The sequence below is a fragment of the Fusarium venenatum genome (genome assembly GCF_020744135.1).
Source record: "Fusarium venenatum strain MPI-CAGE-CH-0201 chromosome Unknown EDB82scaffold_1, whole genome shotgun sequence".
NCBI classification, from domain to species: Eukaryota; Fungi; Ascomycota; class Sordariomycetes; order Hypocreales; family Nectriaceae; genus Fusarium; species Fusarium venenatum.
This window is the reverse complement of record NW_027072129.1, coordinates 11409627-11425847: the sequence shown is the minus strand read 5'-3', so window position 1 is coordinate 11425847 and position 16221 is coordinate 11409627. Positions and strand designations below refer to the sequence as shown.

The 16221-nt window shown below is 32.4% G+C and overlaps 2 protein-coding genes across 2 annotated transcripts; both read left to right on the top strand.

Moving 5' to 3' along the window:
- Positions 1-6: 6 nt before the first annotated feature.
- Positions 7-1927, top strand: EDB82DRAFT_552963 (POT family-domain-containing protein; the record flags this gene model as incomplete). Its single annotated transcript, XM_025730099.2, has 4 exons — positions 7-10; positions 59-365; positions 419-1685; positions 1736-1927. The coding sequence occupies 4 exons, from the start codon at positions 7-9 to the stop codon at positions 1874-1876; spliced, it is 1719 nt and encodes a 572-aa protein (XP_025587413.2). The 3' UTR covers positions 1877-1927.
- A 525-nt stretch (positions 1928-2452) lies between these two features.
- Positions 2453-3430, top strand: EDB82DRAFT_544336 (proline racemase family; the record flags this gene model as incomplete). Its single annotated transcript, XM_025730110.2, has 1 exon — positions 2453-3430. One exon carries the CDS (start codon positions 2453-2455, stop codon positions 3428-3430), a length of 978 nt encoding a protein of 325 aa, XP_025587414.2.
- Between the last annotated feature and the right edge of the window lie 12791 nt (positions 3431-16221).

Genomic DNA, 16221 nt, shown 5'->3' with positions numbered 1-16221 from the left:
TACAATATGGGTAAGTGGAATTAGTCAAAGCCGGGCACGACTAATAAGTTCTGGACAGCAGCTTCACTTGAGGCTCCGCAAGATAAAAGCCTGGCACTCGACCCGGAGGCCAATGTCATATCACCATCCAATAGTGCCTCGGATCACTTACCCCCGACCACCGAAGAGAAAGTCAAACTACGAAAGATAGCAGGGCGCATCCCATGGGTTTCATACCTTCTTTGCGTCGTTGAGCTTGCAGAACAAGCCTCATTCTATGGTTGCAAGACAGTCTTTAACAATTTCATACAATTCCCGTTGCCGAAGGGTGGTAACGGAGCTGGAGCTGTTGCCATGAATGACCCCAATGGTCATGCCGGTGCACTGTATGTTACTTTGCTATGTAACTTTACTGTCAACTGACCAAATTCAACAATAGAAACCGGGGCCTTCAGTTTGCCTCGGCTATGGTACTCCTGTTCAACTTCTTAGCTTATATAATCCCAATCTTTGGTGCATGGCTCGGGGACACCAAGACCGGTCGTTTCAGGGCAATCATGTACGGAGTTATCATTGGTGGCGTAGCACACGTTATTATGGTTGGGGGTGCAGCTCCCGCTGTTCTCAAAGCCGGTAATGGACTTGCACCTTTTATGATCAGTTTCTTTCTACTCGCTATCGGAGCAGGTCTGTTCAAGCCCAATGTCGTTCCTCTCATCGTCGACCAATACACCGACCAGACAGAATATGTCAAGACACTCAAGTCTGGCGAAAGGGTCATCGTCGATCCCGAGACCACTATCCAGAGGATCATGTTGATCTTCTACATGTGCATCAACATCGGTGCTTTCTTCATGATCGCCACAACTTATATCGAGAAGTACGTCGGCTTTTGGCTTGCATTTCTCCTCCCAGGCATTATCTACATCCTCCTACCAGTGCTACTCATGTGGCGATACAAGACTCTTAAGCGCGCACCGCCTCAAGGATCCGATCTCAACAACTTCTTGAAGATTGTCAGTTTGGCTATCAAAGAGAACAGAGGCAGGGTTTGGGCTAAGAACTTCTTCGAGTCCGTCAAGCCATCAGTCCTTGCTGCTAAGGGCAAGACAGTGTCTTGGGATAGTCAGGCAGTCGAGCATGCTCGTAGAACTCTATCTGCGTGCCAGATCTTTCTCTATCAGCCACTATTCTACCTGAATAATGGCGGTGTTGGTACGGTATTGTCAAATCAAGGAGCGTCCATGACCACTAAAGGTGCACCAAATGATCTGATTCACAACTTCAACCCACTCACCCTGATGGTCTTTGCGCCCATCATGTCATTTGCTCTTTACCCTCTCTTGAACAGATACCACATCAAGTTTGGTCCTATTAGTCGTATGACTGTTGGTTATGTATCTGCTACTATCGGCAGTCTCGTTGGTGCACTTTTACAGTGGTGGGTCTATAAAACCTCACCTTGCGGATACCAGGCTTCAGCCTGTGACAGTGTTTCCCCCGTTTCCATCTGGTGGCAGCTACCTGTCGTTATGCTCGGTGCTATCGGTGAACTCTTTACTGCAGTCACAGCGTACGAGATGGCATATGCTAGGGCGCCTGAAGGTATGAAGTCCACTGTCGTTGCAATCAACTTGGCTATGCAGGCTCTATCATCTGCATTGGCTCAGATTTTGATTCCTTCTATTAATGATCCCAATCTCATTGTAAGTATACATGTTCCTATCTTGGTATCTTTCTAACATGCTTTCTGCAGTGGGCCTGGGCCGCTCCTGGTATCGTTCTCTTCGTCCAGACAATTATCTTTTGGGTACGACATCACCATGTGAACGATGAGAAGTTTTTGATTCGTCAGAGTTTTGAGGAAGATAATCCCTCTGTAGCAGAAAAGAAATAAAGGACTTATCGAGGGACTTAAGTACTGGTAGAAGCTATACTTTTAGATTACATTGTATTTTTCCATCCTTCCCATTGTTTAGAATCATCTATATCGAGATGGAATAAAGCTATTACTTATTCTATTGTCCCGTCTATATAGATAGTAGACCCTCTATCCGATTGACAGTTCTATAAACATCAGAACCGGAAGCCAATCTTTCAGGTCTATCGGCGGCTACGCTAACCACTGTACATAGATAAAGCTGCACATGATATAAGTAGTTCACAAGAGACCTGCCAAATGAAGCTCAAGCTGGTGGGGTTAAGCCGGCTACGCTTCCGGTTACAGTGTAAAACCTTCATCTGTTTTTCTGATATATCAGCTTGTGCCTACGACTTCACAGTTTAATAAATAAAGTTTTTGCACTATAACCGGGAACGGTAGCTGGTTATACTTTGCCGCTGACTTCGTCTTAATTTATAACGGTTTGGAAAAAGGAGCCCGATATCATCTTAAATAGCTGTTCGTCCCTAAACTCGGCTTCCTCATCATATTGTATCACTTTCATCTCTAACTTAAGAATTATCTCTTACCATGCCATTCAAGCGATCCTTCAATACCGTTGGAATTCATTGTGCTGGCGAGGTCTGCGATGTCATTGTCGGAGGCGTTCGTGACACCCCTGGCAAGACCATGTTTGAGAAGATGATGCACTTCTGGAAGAAAGAAGACCAGATCCGTCAGCTTGTTCTTAATGAACCCCGTGGCAGCATGAATCATTGTCACAATCTCGTTCTTCCACCCTGCAACCCTGAAGCTGATGCCGGGTTTATCATCATGGAATACGAGGATTATCCGCCTATGTCCGGCGCCAATACACTTGCCACGACAACATGTCTCCTGGAAACTGGCATGATCCCTATGCAGGAGCCTGAAACTGTTGTCAAGTTGGATACTCCAGCGGGCTTAATTACTGTCTACGCCGAGTGTGAGAATGGGAAGTGCAAGAGCGTCCGATTCCACAATGTTCCCGCTTTCGTTTTTGCCTTGGATAAAGAAGTCGAAATCCCTGAACTCGGAAAGATCAAAGTTGACATAGCCTACGGCGGCATGATCTACATCCTGGTGGATGCTGCGTCAGTGAGGGTCAAGATAAAGAACACCAACGGAGCCAAGATTGTTGAGCTTGGAGAGCGTATCAAGCGAGCTGTGGCGGCACAAACAGACTTCAGTCATCCTGAGAACGCTGAGATCAATATTATGTCCGTCCTTGAGTTCACAGAGCCTCTTGAACCGTACAAGGATGGAAAGGCTGCTACCAACACTGTTGTTGTCTCTCCTGGTCGACTTGACCGAAGCCCATGTGGCACTGGAACTTGTGCCCGATTAGCGGTTCTATATGAAAGAGGACAATTGAATGAAGGCGAGCCTCTCTATCACCGCAGCGATATCGGAACTGAGTTTATCGGTCGTATCCACGGTACGACTAGGGTAGGGAATTACAACGCCGTTTACCCATCTGTTACCGGGAGCGCCTGGATCACCTCTTTCAAGCAGGTTGTTTTTAGATAGCACGGACCCATTCCCAGAAGGTTTTCGAGTTGGCGACTCATCGCACCTGGATCCCGAGGATTAAATAATGGTATAATAACACAAAGTCCATAAGACGTTTACCGGCGTAGGAAAAACAAGATGAAGTTATTTTGAGAAATTATTGCCAGTGATATTAGACTTCGAATTCAAAGAAATATATTGTGCATGCAAATTGAAAGCCAGGAGTATGACATTTAGCAGCAAAATCTAAATGTGACCTTTTATATCACGCCCCAATTTTTAAAATTCCGGGCCCAGCCATGCTTCTCTCTACGACACTCGCGAATCTACTACAAATTCGCGTAGACGTATAAACATTGAGATGGAGTCGTGCTTGGCTTCAATGTTAACTCCGGATACCATCCATTATATGGAGGCCCGGTCCTGCAATCGGCGGTGCAACCTCAGACCGTGATCGCAGTATTTCTGCGGCGGCAACGCTAACCCCAGTACTGTAGGAAGATCAGAACCATTAAGGGTGCGGTACCACCAACGCTGCCGGGACCCTATCCGGCATACAGTGCGGTAACGCTAACACTACCCAATACACTACGGAAACGCTACCTTATTATTATATCGTTTATAGATATAATATCTGACAATATTAATAGGTATATATGCTTTCTGGTATATATATTCTTTTACTGATACTAGGAAGTAATTATAAATAATTTTATTTTCCTTATAGATAGGATAATAATATATAGTGCAGGATATCTAAGAGATCTTAGTATAGTCTAGGTCTGCGGGATATCTGCATAGTTCTGCTATTACTATTAATTATTCTATAAGGATTTTACTGGTATTGGATTTTTCTTATATTACTGCTTAAATATAGAGATTATTATCTTATTCTATTCTTATAACCTCTTATACTAGTTCTTAGTATATTTATTATTTATTATCTTAATATTAAGTTCCTTTTTTATTATACTAAGGTTTAATATCTTTAAACTATAAGTTATTAACTTAAGTATTTTTCTTAATTCCCTTTAATTCTTTTAATAGTTTCTAGAATTATTATTTCTTAATTATTTATTTTATATTAATAAAATTAAGATCTATATAGTATTTATTAAGTTATTATTATAAAGTTTTAATAGGGGTTTTATTATAGAGTTAATTAATTATAAATAGTTTATTCTATTTAGGGATAATTTCTTTATATAGTATTATAATAATTCTATCTTTATTAGTAAAATATATTAATTCTAGTATAGATTATTATTATTATTAATATTATTTTTCCCTTTTAAGTTTATTCTTATATTTATAAAACTTAGGGTTTTATTATACTAATTATATCTTTTTAGCGATTAAGTTTTTATTCCTTTAGTAATAGTCCTAGTTTTATTATTTCTTTTTTTCTTTTTATTCCCTAATTTTCTTATTTCTTTCTTTCTCTTATTCTTATTAGTCTTTTAGTTATTCTTAGGCTTTTACTTAATCTACTAGGTTACTATATAATATTATATTATATCTTAAATAAGTTGTAGTAATTCTTCTAGTAATTTATATTACTATATATAATTCTTCTTTCTATAAGTTAATTTATTATATATTCTTACTCTCTGGTATTAATCTATATTTTTAATTAGTCTTTATAGGGTTATAGCAGTTTACTTCCCTATAGCCTTTTTTACTATAATTCTAATATATTAGGGGTAATCTATTTAACCTAATAATTCTAATAGTTATTAGTCTAGCTTAAGTGCTATAGAAAGTATTAATTTATTATAGCCTTCTTTAATTAATGTTATTTTTACTTTATTAGTTTTTATTTTAATTAGGTTAATATAAATTTCTATTTTTTATTATTTATTTTTCCTTTCTTTATTTATATTATTAGGTATTAATATTTACTATAATATTAATAAGGTTATTTAATATCTTTAGCTTAAGTCTAATATTAACTAATATATCCTTAATTTTATCTTTTAGGCCTAGGTATACTAGGTCTATATAGGCTAATTTATTTTAATTAAATTTAAATACCTAATAGTAATACTCTAATAAATATATTACTGCAGATCTTATCTATTATAGGTTATAGATCTTATATTCTATTTCTTATTTTTTATTTACTAATTTAAGGTTATAAAATTATATTCTTATTTAAAGTTTTTATATTTATTATAGACTTATTATAACCAGGTTATATATACCCTACTTTTACACTTTTCCACTTTAATATAACCTACTTTAATACTAACTTTATATTAATTAAATTAGGACTAAAAGATTAATTCTTAGTCCTTAAACGTTAACCAATTAAATAAGAATTAAATAACTTTATATTAGTCTAGGACTAATAACTTTATATCTTAGTCTAAGACTAGTATAATAATAATACCTATTACCTTATTATAACAGTTATAATTCCTAAGTGATAAACTAGTCTATACTAGGTTTATATTAGTAGATATATAGGGCATTATAATACTAAGTATAGTAAAGTATTATATTTCTTAATAGTAAATAAAGCAGATAAGGCATATTTAAGTAAAGATATTTTATTAATAGCTAGTAAGCTAAGTCCTATTTAATGCTAAAAGATTATATATATATATAAAGGGTTACTTATATAGTAATAAGCCTTAAAGAAAGGCTTATAGTATTAGAGGTAAGTTATAAGGTAAGTTTTATATATATATAAGTGAGCTTAGTAAGGCTGACTCTGGTATAGGTAAGCTTAGCATTGGTGTTATAACCAGGTCATATGTACCCCACTTTCACACTTTTCCACTTTAACATGACCCACTTTAACACTCACTTTACACTAATCATATAAGGACTAAAAGATTAATTCTCAGTCCCTAAACACTAACCAATTAGATAAGGACTAAATAACTTTATATTAGTCTAGGACTAATAACTTTATATCTCAGTCTAAGACTGGTATAATAATAATAACTATTACCTTATACCTCTAGACTAATATAAATAGCTATACTCTTTAAGCATTAAATAGAACTTAGCTTACTAGCTATTAATAAAATATCTTTACCTGAATATACCTAACCTGCCTTATTCACTATTAAGAGATGTAATACTTTATAATCGCTTAGTATTATATGCCCTATGACTCTGCCAATATAAAATCAGAATGGACTAGTTTATCCCTTGGAAAACCTAACCGTTACAATTAGTTAGAGGAAAATTATAGGGTATATATAATATAACCGCTGGGATTATAACACTAGGCAATTAATTTTAAAGGTTAATTAATCCTACTATTTATTATTAGTATAAATTAATATTACCTTATAAATTAATACTAAGAATATAACCTCCTAGCTAATTAAGTTATTATATTAAATTAAAATAAATAAACTAATAACTAGCTTAGCCTTAACTAGCTAAAGTATTTTAATAAATTTATAGCTAAGTAATTAATTAATTCTTAATACCTTTTAATCCTTAATAGTTATAAAAGTTATTACTCTATTAAATTTAATAGACACTATAAGGATAATAAGATTATTACTCTCTATTTTATATTTTTACTCTATACTCTATGCTAAGCCTAAGTCTTCTTAAAGTTTTCTAATAAATTTAAAATTAAAGGATTTATATAGATTAAAAACCTAATATATTAAACCTAAGTTTCTCTTAATAATTAACTTTCCTAATAAGACTATAATTAATATAATAATAATTAAACTCTATAATAAGAGGATAATAAAAGAAGCCTCTATATATATAGTAGCTTCTTCCTTTTATAACCTACTGCTAAGTACCTTTAAATAATTACTTATTTAAATACTAAGGCAGTTAATTAATCCTTAGTCTATCTACTACTAGCTGCATTATATAGCTAATTAATATAGTATTATACTGCCTAAAAGAAGAAGCCTCTATAGTAGTATTTATAATAATTTTAATAGCTATTTTTTAAGTAAAAAGAATACTATTAATACTATCTTATTTAATAATAATAGTAAAGCCTTAAAGTAGCTAAAGTATAAGGCTAAATACCTCTAAGAGGCCTAATATAATAATAATAACTATAGCCTTATTAGGCTAATTGCCTTTAGCTATAAGCTCCTTTTACTCTTTATAATGCATTTTTAAATCTGCAAGCTAGGTATTATAACCCTAGCGGTTATATTATATATACCTTATAAATTTCATGCAACTTAACCCAATTAATTATAAACTCGCTTCCCGAGTTTACTAAACTAATTATAAGTAGATTACGCTTATATAGGATTATTATGCTCTAAGAGCACCTATAATCTAGGATTACTATAATCCCTAGGCCTAAGTAATCCCTTAAGGATCCCTTAAGTATATATATATTTACTTAGTATTAGTTAATATATTTAGCTTAATAGCTATTAATAAAATATCTTTACTTAAATATACCTTACCTGCTTTATTTACTATTAAGAGATATAATACTTTATTATACTTAATACTATAATGCCCTATATATCTGCTAATATAAACCTAGTATAGACTAGTTTATCCCTTAGGAATTATAACTATTATATATTAATAGCTCTTATTTAAATTATATTATATTAATACTAAGTAATACTTATATAATAATACCTATTACCTTAAACTGCCTTAATACTATTAAAACTAAATAGCTATTAACTGCTAAGACCCCTTAGTATTTATCCTAGGAATTCCTTAATATGCCTATAAATATAGATAATAATAATAAAGGAGAAATTATTTTTCCTCCTATCTATCTATAAAACTATAAGGAGGAAGTTAAGAAACTCTAATAAAGACTTAAATATTTAGGAAAATAGTATAATAAACTCTTAAATAATATTAAAAGGAATGCAATTATAGCCTAAAATAAGATTAAGAACCTTAAAGGCAAGGTCTATAATCTTATAATAATCGCTAAAGGCCTTAGAAAATAAGCTAAAGATACTTAATGCCTATATAAGGAGTATATTAAGCATACTGCTGTACTTATTGCAATAGGAAAGGACCCCAGAGAAATCCTATAACCTAGGCAACCTGACTCTTATAATAGAAATACTAAATACCTCTAAGGATTCCTTATAGCTCTTTATAATTACTAACTATACTACCCTATCTAATTTAGCTTAAATAAAATAAAAACCTAATATACTATAAGTCTCTTTAAAGGCAAAGCATAAAGACTTATAGAATTAATTATTTAAGACTATATTAATAATCCTAGATATAAATAAAAAGATATAACTAGACTAGTCTATAATAAGTATAAAAACTTTAAGTAAGAACTTATTTATATATTTAAACTAGTAAATAAAAGATAAGAAGTAAAAAGTAAGATTTAAAGCCTATAATAAATAGAATTAGCAGCAATATACCTATTAGAGTATTATTACTAAGTATTTAAACTTAACTAAAATAAATTAGCCTATATAGACTAGGTATACTTAGGCCTAAAAGATAAAATTAAAAATATATTAATTAATATTAGGCTTAAACTAAAAATACTAAATAACCTTACTAATATTATAGTAGATATAGATATTTAGTAATATAAATAAAAGAAAGAAAAGTAAATAATAAGGAATAAAAACTTATATTAACCTAATTAAAATAAGAACTAATAAGGCAAGAATAATATTAACTAAGGAAGGCTATAATAAACTAATACCTCTTATAGCACTTAAGCTAGACTAATAACTATTAGAACTACTAGGTTAAACAGATTGCCCTTAATATACTAGAGCTATAGCAAGAAAGGCCATAGAGAAGTAAACTACTATAACCCTATAAAGACTAACTAAAAATATAAACTAATACTAGAAGGTAAGAATATATAATAAACTAACTTATAGGATAAAGAACTGCAAATAGCAGTATAAACTACTAGAAGAATTACTATAACTCGCTTAAGATATAAATATAGAGTTATATAGTAACTTAATAGACTAAGTAAAAGCCTAAGAGTAGCTAGAGGATTAATAAGAATAAGAGGAGGAAAAAAACGAGAAAATCAGGGAATAGGAAGAAAAAAAGAAATAATAAAACTAGGAATATTACTAAAGGAATAAAGACTTAATCGCTAAAAAGAAGCAACTAGTATAGCAGGACCCTAAGTTTTATAAATATAAGAATAAACTTAAAAGGGAAAAATAACGCCAGCGATAATAGCAACCTATACTGGAATTAATATATCTCGCTAATAAAGATAAAACTATTGCAGTAATATATAAGGAAGTTATCCCTAAATAGGATAAACTACTTATACTTAACTAACTCTGCAATAAAATTCCTATTAAAACTATATAAAAATAACCCAGTAAATTCTATATAGATCCTAACTTCGCTAGCGTAAAATAAATAATTAAGAAATAATAATTCTAGAAACTATTAAAAAAACTAAAGGGAATAAAGAGAAATACTTAAATTAATAACCTATAATTTAATAATATTAAGCCTTAGTATAATAAAGAAGGAACTTAATACTAGGATAATAAATAATAAATATACTAGGAATTAGCGCAAAAAGTTATAAAAACTAAATAAAATAATAATATCTATATTTAAGCAATAATAGAAAAAAAATCTAATAGCAGTAAGACCCTTATAGAATAACTAATAGTAATAGTAAAACTATATAAATACCCTGCAGACCTAGACTATATTAAGATCTCTTAGATATCCTGCACTATATACTATTATCCTATCTATAAGGAAAATAAGATTATTTATAATTACTTCCTAGCACCAGTAAAAGAATATATATACCAGAAAGCATATCCCTATTAATATTATTAGATATTATATCTATAAATAATATAATAACAAGGTAATATATTTAAAATCTAACTAGAGTACTAGATACTATGCCCTTAAATATATTAAGAACGGAAGAAAGATTAACCAATAGAGATAGACAGTCTGCATAGCCAAAGAACTAGACAATAAACGCCTAATCCAGGAATAGAAATAAAATAGAGAAGGAGACCCCGATAGAGGAATTACCCTAAAACCCTATAAATTATAATATCTTAAATAAGAAAATATAAAGGATAATTAACTTAAGGAAAAACATTAGGATAAGTTAAAATAAGAATAAGAATACCTTAATAATACCTTATATTATAATAAAGAATATAACCTATATTACCTAAGCTAATTAGGAAAAGATAATAGCCTATTATATTACTAGAGCTATAGCATAGTAAAAAGAGTAAAAGGGATATAATATTACCCTTGTTACGACCTGAGCGGTTACGTCACATGTACCCCACTTTTTCACTTTTCACTTCCCCACATCATACCGCAAGATCGGCCAATCGACGATAGACCAACACTTACATAGACCGACGGCGCTCCAGGACTGCATCGCTCCAGGACCGACGACGACCTAACTTATCGTCGCTCCCAATATAGTAGACATTAGTATATATACATTCACTTAGCACTAGTTAGTATACTTAGCTTAATAGCTATCAATTAAATATCTTTACCTGAATATGCCTAACCTGCCTTATTTACTATTAAGAGATATAATACTTCGCAATCGCTTAGCATTATATGCCCTACGACTCTGCTAATATAAACTTAGAATGGATTAGTTTATCCCTTGGAAAACCTAACCATTATACATTAATAGCTCTTATTTAGAATATACCGCATAAATGCTGAGTAATATTACTATACTGTTATGATATCTATTAACGCTAATAATAACAGACTGGCATTACCTTACACGGGATTACCTCCCAGCATGGCTAAAATGATAGCTAAGCTCTAATAGCTTAGAAACACTATATAAACCCTACAGGGGAGAGTAAATAAATAACCTCTGCCTATACCACCGGTTAACCTTATTAATAATTAATATAACCTAGGAGAAATTATTAAGCCCCTGACCCTGGAACTGTTTAAAGGGAAAGCAGCGGATATCCTATTATTCCTTACCTATATAAAAGGACATTTTAAGCTATTCCCTACTAAACTGGATACTATAGTAAAGAAAATACTATATACTGCACTATTAATCTAAGGAGACGCTAAGGACTGGTTTAAACCCCTCTGGAAAGACTATCTGGAAAACGACTATAACTAGCAAGACCAGGAAACTCAGAACATATTCGCAGACTGGCTTAACTTTAAAGCATTCCTAAAGGATAACTTCGGTATAATTAATAAAGAACGATAAGCAGCCGCTAAAATCCTTAGTCTTAAATAGCAAGGATTATATGCAGTATACTCCGCCAAGTTTCGACAACTTGCCGCTAAAACTAATTAGGATAATAAAGCACTCATAGAAATCTACTACCGCAGTCTAAAAGAAGAGGTTAAAGACAAACTCTATAAGGCAGATAGACCTAATAATCTTACGGAGTATATCACTATGGCCATTAAAATCGACGAATAACAGTATAAACGCAGAAGAGAGAAAGCTAATGCCACAAGAAAGGGAAGCAACTATAACCCCTATTTTCCGAATTAACACCGCAATAACAATAATCACGGAAATAACTATAGCTATAATAAGAATAACTCTTAAAACTAATAACAGCAGCGAAACAATACCTTGCATAGAATGCAACCTGGACCTATGGCCCTTAGAGCTATATAACTAAATAATCCAGGAAGAGATATATCTAAATGCAAGTGCTATAACTGCAACCAGTTAGGACATATATTATAAAACTGCCCTGAGCCGCGAAAACCACGAAACCTGAATTAAGGTAAGTAAATACTTAGAATAACTAACTAATAGGAACCTTAAATGGCATAGTGCACCTAGACGCTGGGAATATGCAGAATAGGGTATAATATAGCCAATAAAAAGGCCTTGGAAAAAGACACTAAAACCAAGACCCAATAGGTTATATACCCAGATAGCTTAGTTAAAACGCCATCTGACCCATTTAAATCCCTAAATGAAATCAGGGAATATTACTAGAAGGAAATGGAGGTTAAAACCAAGGAAGTTAAGGCCAAAAAGGCACGAAAGAAATACTATAACTAAACCCCTGAATAAAAAGAAAAACAGTTATAAAGACAACGGGACTGGTACTATAAAAACAAACAAACACTAGGAGTTATAATAACCCTAACGATGCCTAGTAATACCTTAAACGAGGGCAACTAAGCAATAGATAACCTCCCTATAAGGACTAAAGTATAAGAAAAAGAAGGGATTATACTATAAGAGCGAGAAGCTACACACTGGCTATGCGCCAGGCAATAAATGCACGCTTAATACATAGGATAAAGAGGAGGAGTAGCAAGAGAAACGGCGCGATACCTCTGATACGAAGACTAGAAACTTAAGAATAAATAGAGACAAGAATACTTACCACTGTATAATAAAACAGGGATCCGCATATTTAACAGCAGGGAAGACATATATATACAAGGATCGCGAGAATACGAAGATACCACAAAGGCCAAGAACGTATATATACAGGCCTACCATATAGGCAAAGCACTAAACCTTCACCATAAAGAACCAGAGTTTAACACTAATAATAAGGCAGAAACAATGCTAATATACCCCTAACACAACAAGATTGCATAGGTATTATATTACTACTATTAGTGTAAACTCCACTGGGAAAATAAGAAAGACAATAACTGCTTTCCAGTGATAATACCTAGAAATCCTAACGATAAACCCTATGCTCTAGAAGAGATAATAGGCTATCTAATGCACTCTTAGTATAAGAATATAGGAGTAGCGGAACTTCGATTTAACTTAGCCTATTACTGATAGCAAGAAAAGGCTTAAAGAATAAAGAAAGATATCCAATAAAACCTAAAAATCCTCGAAGAAGCTAACCAAGAGTTTAAGGAACTTATAAAAGGGAAATATAAAGAAACCTAAAATAATAAAGGATAATAAGACAATAAAGAATCATCGGAAGACACCGACGAACTAGTATGCATATAGGAAGCAGACGGACTGCACCTAGCCGATATCTATGAAAAATCGGGAAAAGACGAACGCCTTCTATAACGGAGCCATAGAAGAGCGAAGCACAAGGACAAGAACGACTTAGTCCTTAAAGTGCTCTAGGAGCTACGCAAGATAGCAAGCCTGACTGCCTAGTACTATAAGTTTAGATCAAGGGGAGATAGCTAAATGCATAGATTAACTATAGAGCTAAGAGAAACTTTATTAATCTAAGACTAGTCACGGAGCTCTACCTACCCTGGAGAAAGAAATAAACACTATACCTGCTTATTAACGCAGAAAGATAACTTTTCAGTTATAACAATAGAATCATAGATTAAGAGACTAATTACCTCAAGATCCTTATCTAAGAAAAGAATCATCAAGTGTATTATAATATTATACTATTAGGAAATAGAATATAATTACTCCTCGGAATAGCATAGCTTAAACGAGAAAACCTAATTATTAACTAGACAACTGGCCAAGTTATATTCTAAAGTAACTTAAACAGAAATAAAATAACAATTACAATAAACTATAAGAGATCTTAGACTCTAATTAGAGACACCAGTATAAGCATGCATAGAATAAACTCACTATACCTATAAAGGACAATACCCCAGTATACAATAGGCATAAAACAAAAGAAACACATCTTAGGCATACTCAGTAAAAGCGACTTACGAAAAGAAGTCTTATAAAAAGAAATAAATCAAAAAATAATACTTTATATACTAAAGGAATACCAAAGATATTATAAACTATTTAAAGGGGAATTAGACACTAAGATACCTAAGCACAGCAGATAGGATTATAAGATTATACTTATAAACGAAAATATCCTATTATAAAAAATCTATTCGCTAAATCAATAAGAATCCAAAGAACTATAGAAATATATCCAAGAAGAATTAGAGAAGGGACATATTAGACTATCTATATTACCAGCAGGAGTACCTATAATATTTATACCCAAGAAAAACGGAAAACTATAACCAGTTATCAACTACCGAGATTTAAATGCTTACACCATTAAAGATCGGATGCCACTACCGCTAATCACGGAGTTAAAGGACTAATTATAAGGGAAATAAATCTTTACTGCTCTAGACCTCAAGGGAGTATATAATCTTATATGCATTAAGGAAGGAGATAAATAGAAAACGGCATTTTAAACCAAGTTCAGACTTTTCAAATACCTAGTAATACCCTTTAGTCTTATAAATACACCAGCAACCTTCTAGAAGATAATTAACTATATACTTCGATAATACCTCAATATCTTTATAGTATACTACCTTAATAATATCCTAATCTTCTCGGATAATAAAGAAGAACACAGAGAACACATCTATAAGGTCCTATAACTACTATAGGATGCTAAACTATTAGTTAAACCGGAAAAATATCACTTCTATATTACTAAAGTTAATTTTCTAGGATATACCATTAGACTAGGCGAGATATGCATGCAAAAAGACAAGATCTCTGCTATAGCTAATTAGAAAGTCCCTATTAATATTAAGGAAATATAAGCCTTCTTAGGCTTTACTAACTATTATAGAAGATTTATTAAAGACTTTAGTAAAGTTACTAACCTACTTATAGAGTTAACTAAAAAGAACTAAGCATTCACTTAGAATAATAAAGCCTAATAAGCATTTAAGTAACTTAAGCAAGTAATCCTCAGTAAACCAGTCTTAGTAATCTTCAATCCAATAAAAGAAATTAAACTAGAAATAGATGCATTAGACTTTGCCCTAGGAGGATAAATTAAATAACAAGATAACACTAGGAAACTATACCCTATTGCATTTTACTTATATAAACTACACAGAGCAGAACTAAACTACCCTATATATAATAAGGAGTTTTTAGCAATCTTTAACTACTTTAAAGAGTTTAGATATTACCTCATGGGAAGTAAGCATTAGATTAAAGTTTATATAGACTATAAGAATATTATATACTTTACTATAATATAAGAACTTAATAGACAATAAATAAGGTATGCCGAGTACTTATATAAATTTAACTTTATTATTATATACCGAAAAGGCTTAGACAATAGAAAAGCCAATGCAATCAGCCGACGACCGGATTTTAACACAGGAACGGTCAAAGCTAACGAATAACTCCTCAAAGAAACAAGGAAAGGAGAATACAAGCTTACGCAGCAAGCATATACACTAGGACTTATCGTAGGAGGAAAGGAACTCCTCGATGCAGTTAAAACAATAGAACTTATAGACGCTTTAGAAAAGCACTATGCATAAAACCACGTAAACCTATTAGAGATAAAAAAGAAATATAAACAACGATAATTCCTAATCGAAGGATTAAACGAACAGATCCAAGATATTATTAATAAATGCAAAAAGTGCAGCCTAAACAGCGTATAAAGTCAAGGAAAGAAATTCGCAGAACAAGAAGACCTGCGAAAGATACTATAAAATTACCACGCATATCTACTACACGGTTATCAAGGTATAACAAAGACACTAAAAAGACTATAAAGCAAAGGATATAATCCTACATAAAAACAAGTAGAAGATGCAATTAAACAGTGCAACTTATGCGCAAGAATAAAAGCATAACGACATAAACCCTACGGAGGGTTATAACCACTTCCAGTGGCATAACGACCATAGGATTTAATAATAATAGACTTTATCACTAAACTACCGCTCTTAGAAAAACCTTTAACCGGAATCTTCTATAACAGTATACTAGTGGTAGTAGACTGATTAACGAAGTTTTACTACTATATCCCTTATCAGGAAGCAACCGACGCAGAACAAATAGCCTATATCTTTTATAATCAAATCTTCAGAAACCATAGACTACTATCCGAGATCCTCTCGGATAGAGGTATAACATTTGCTAGTAA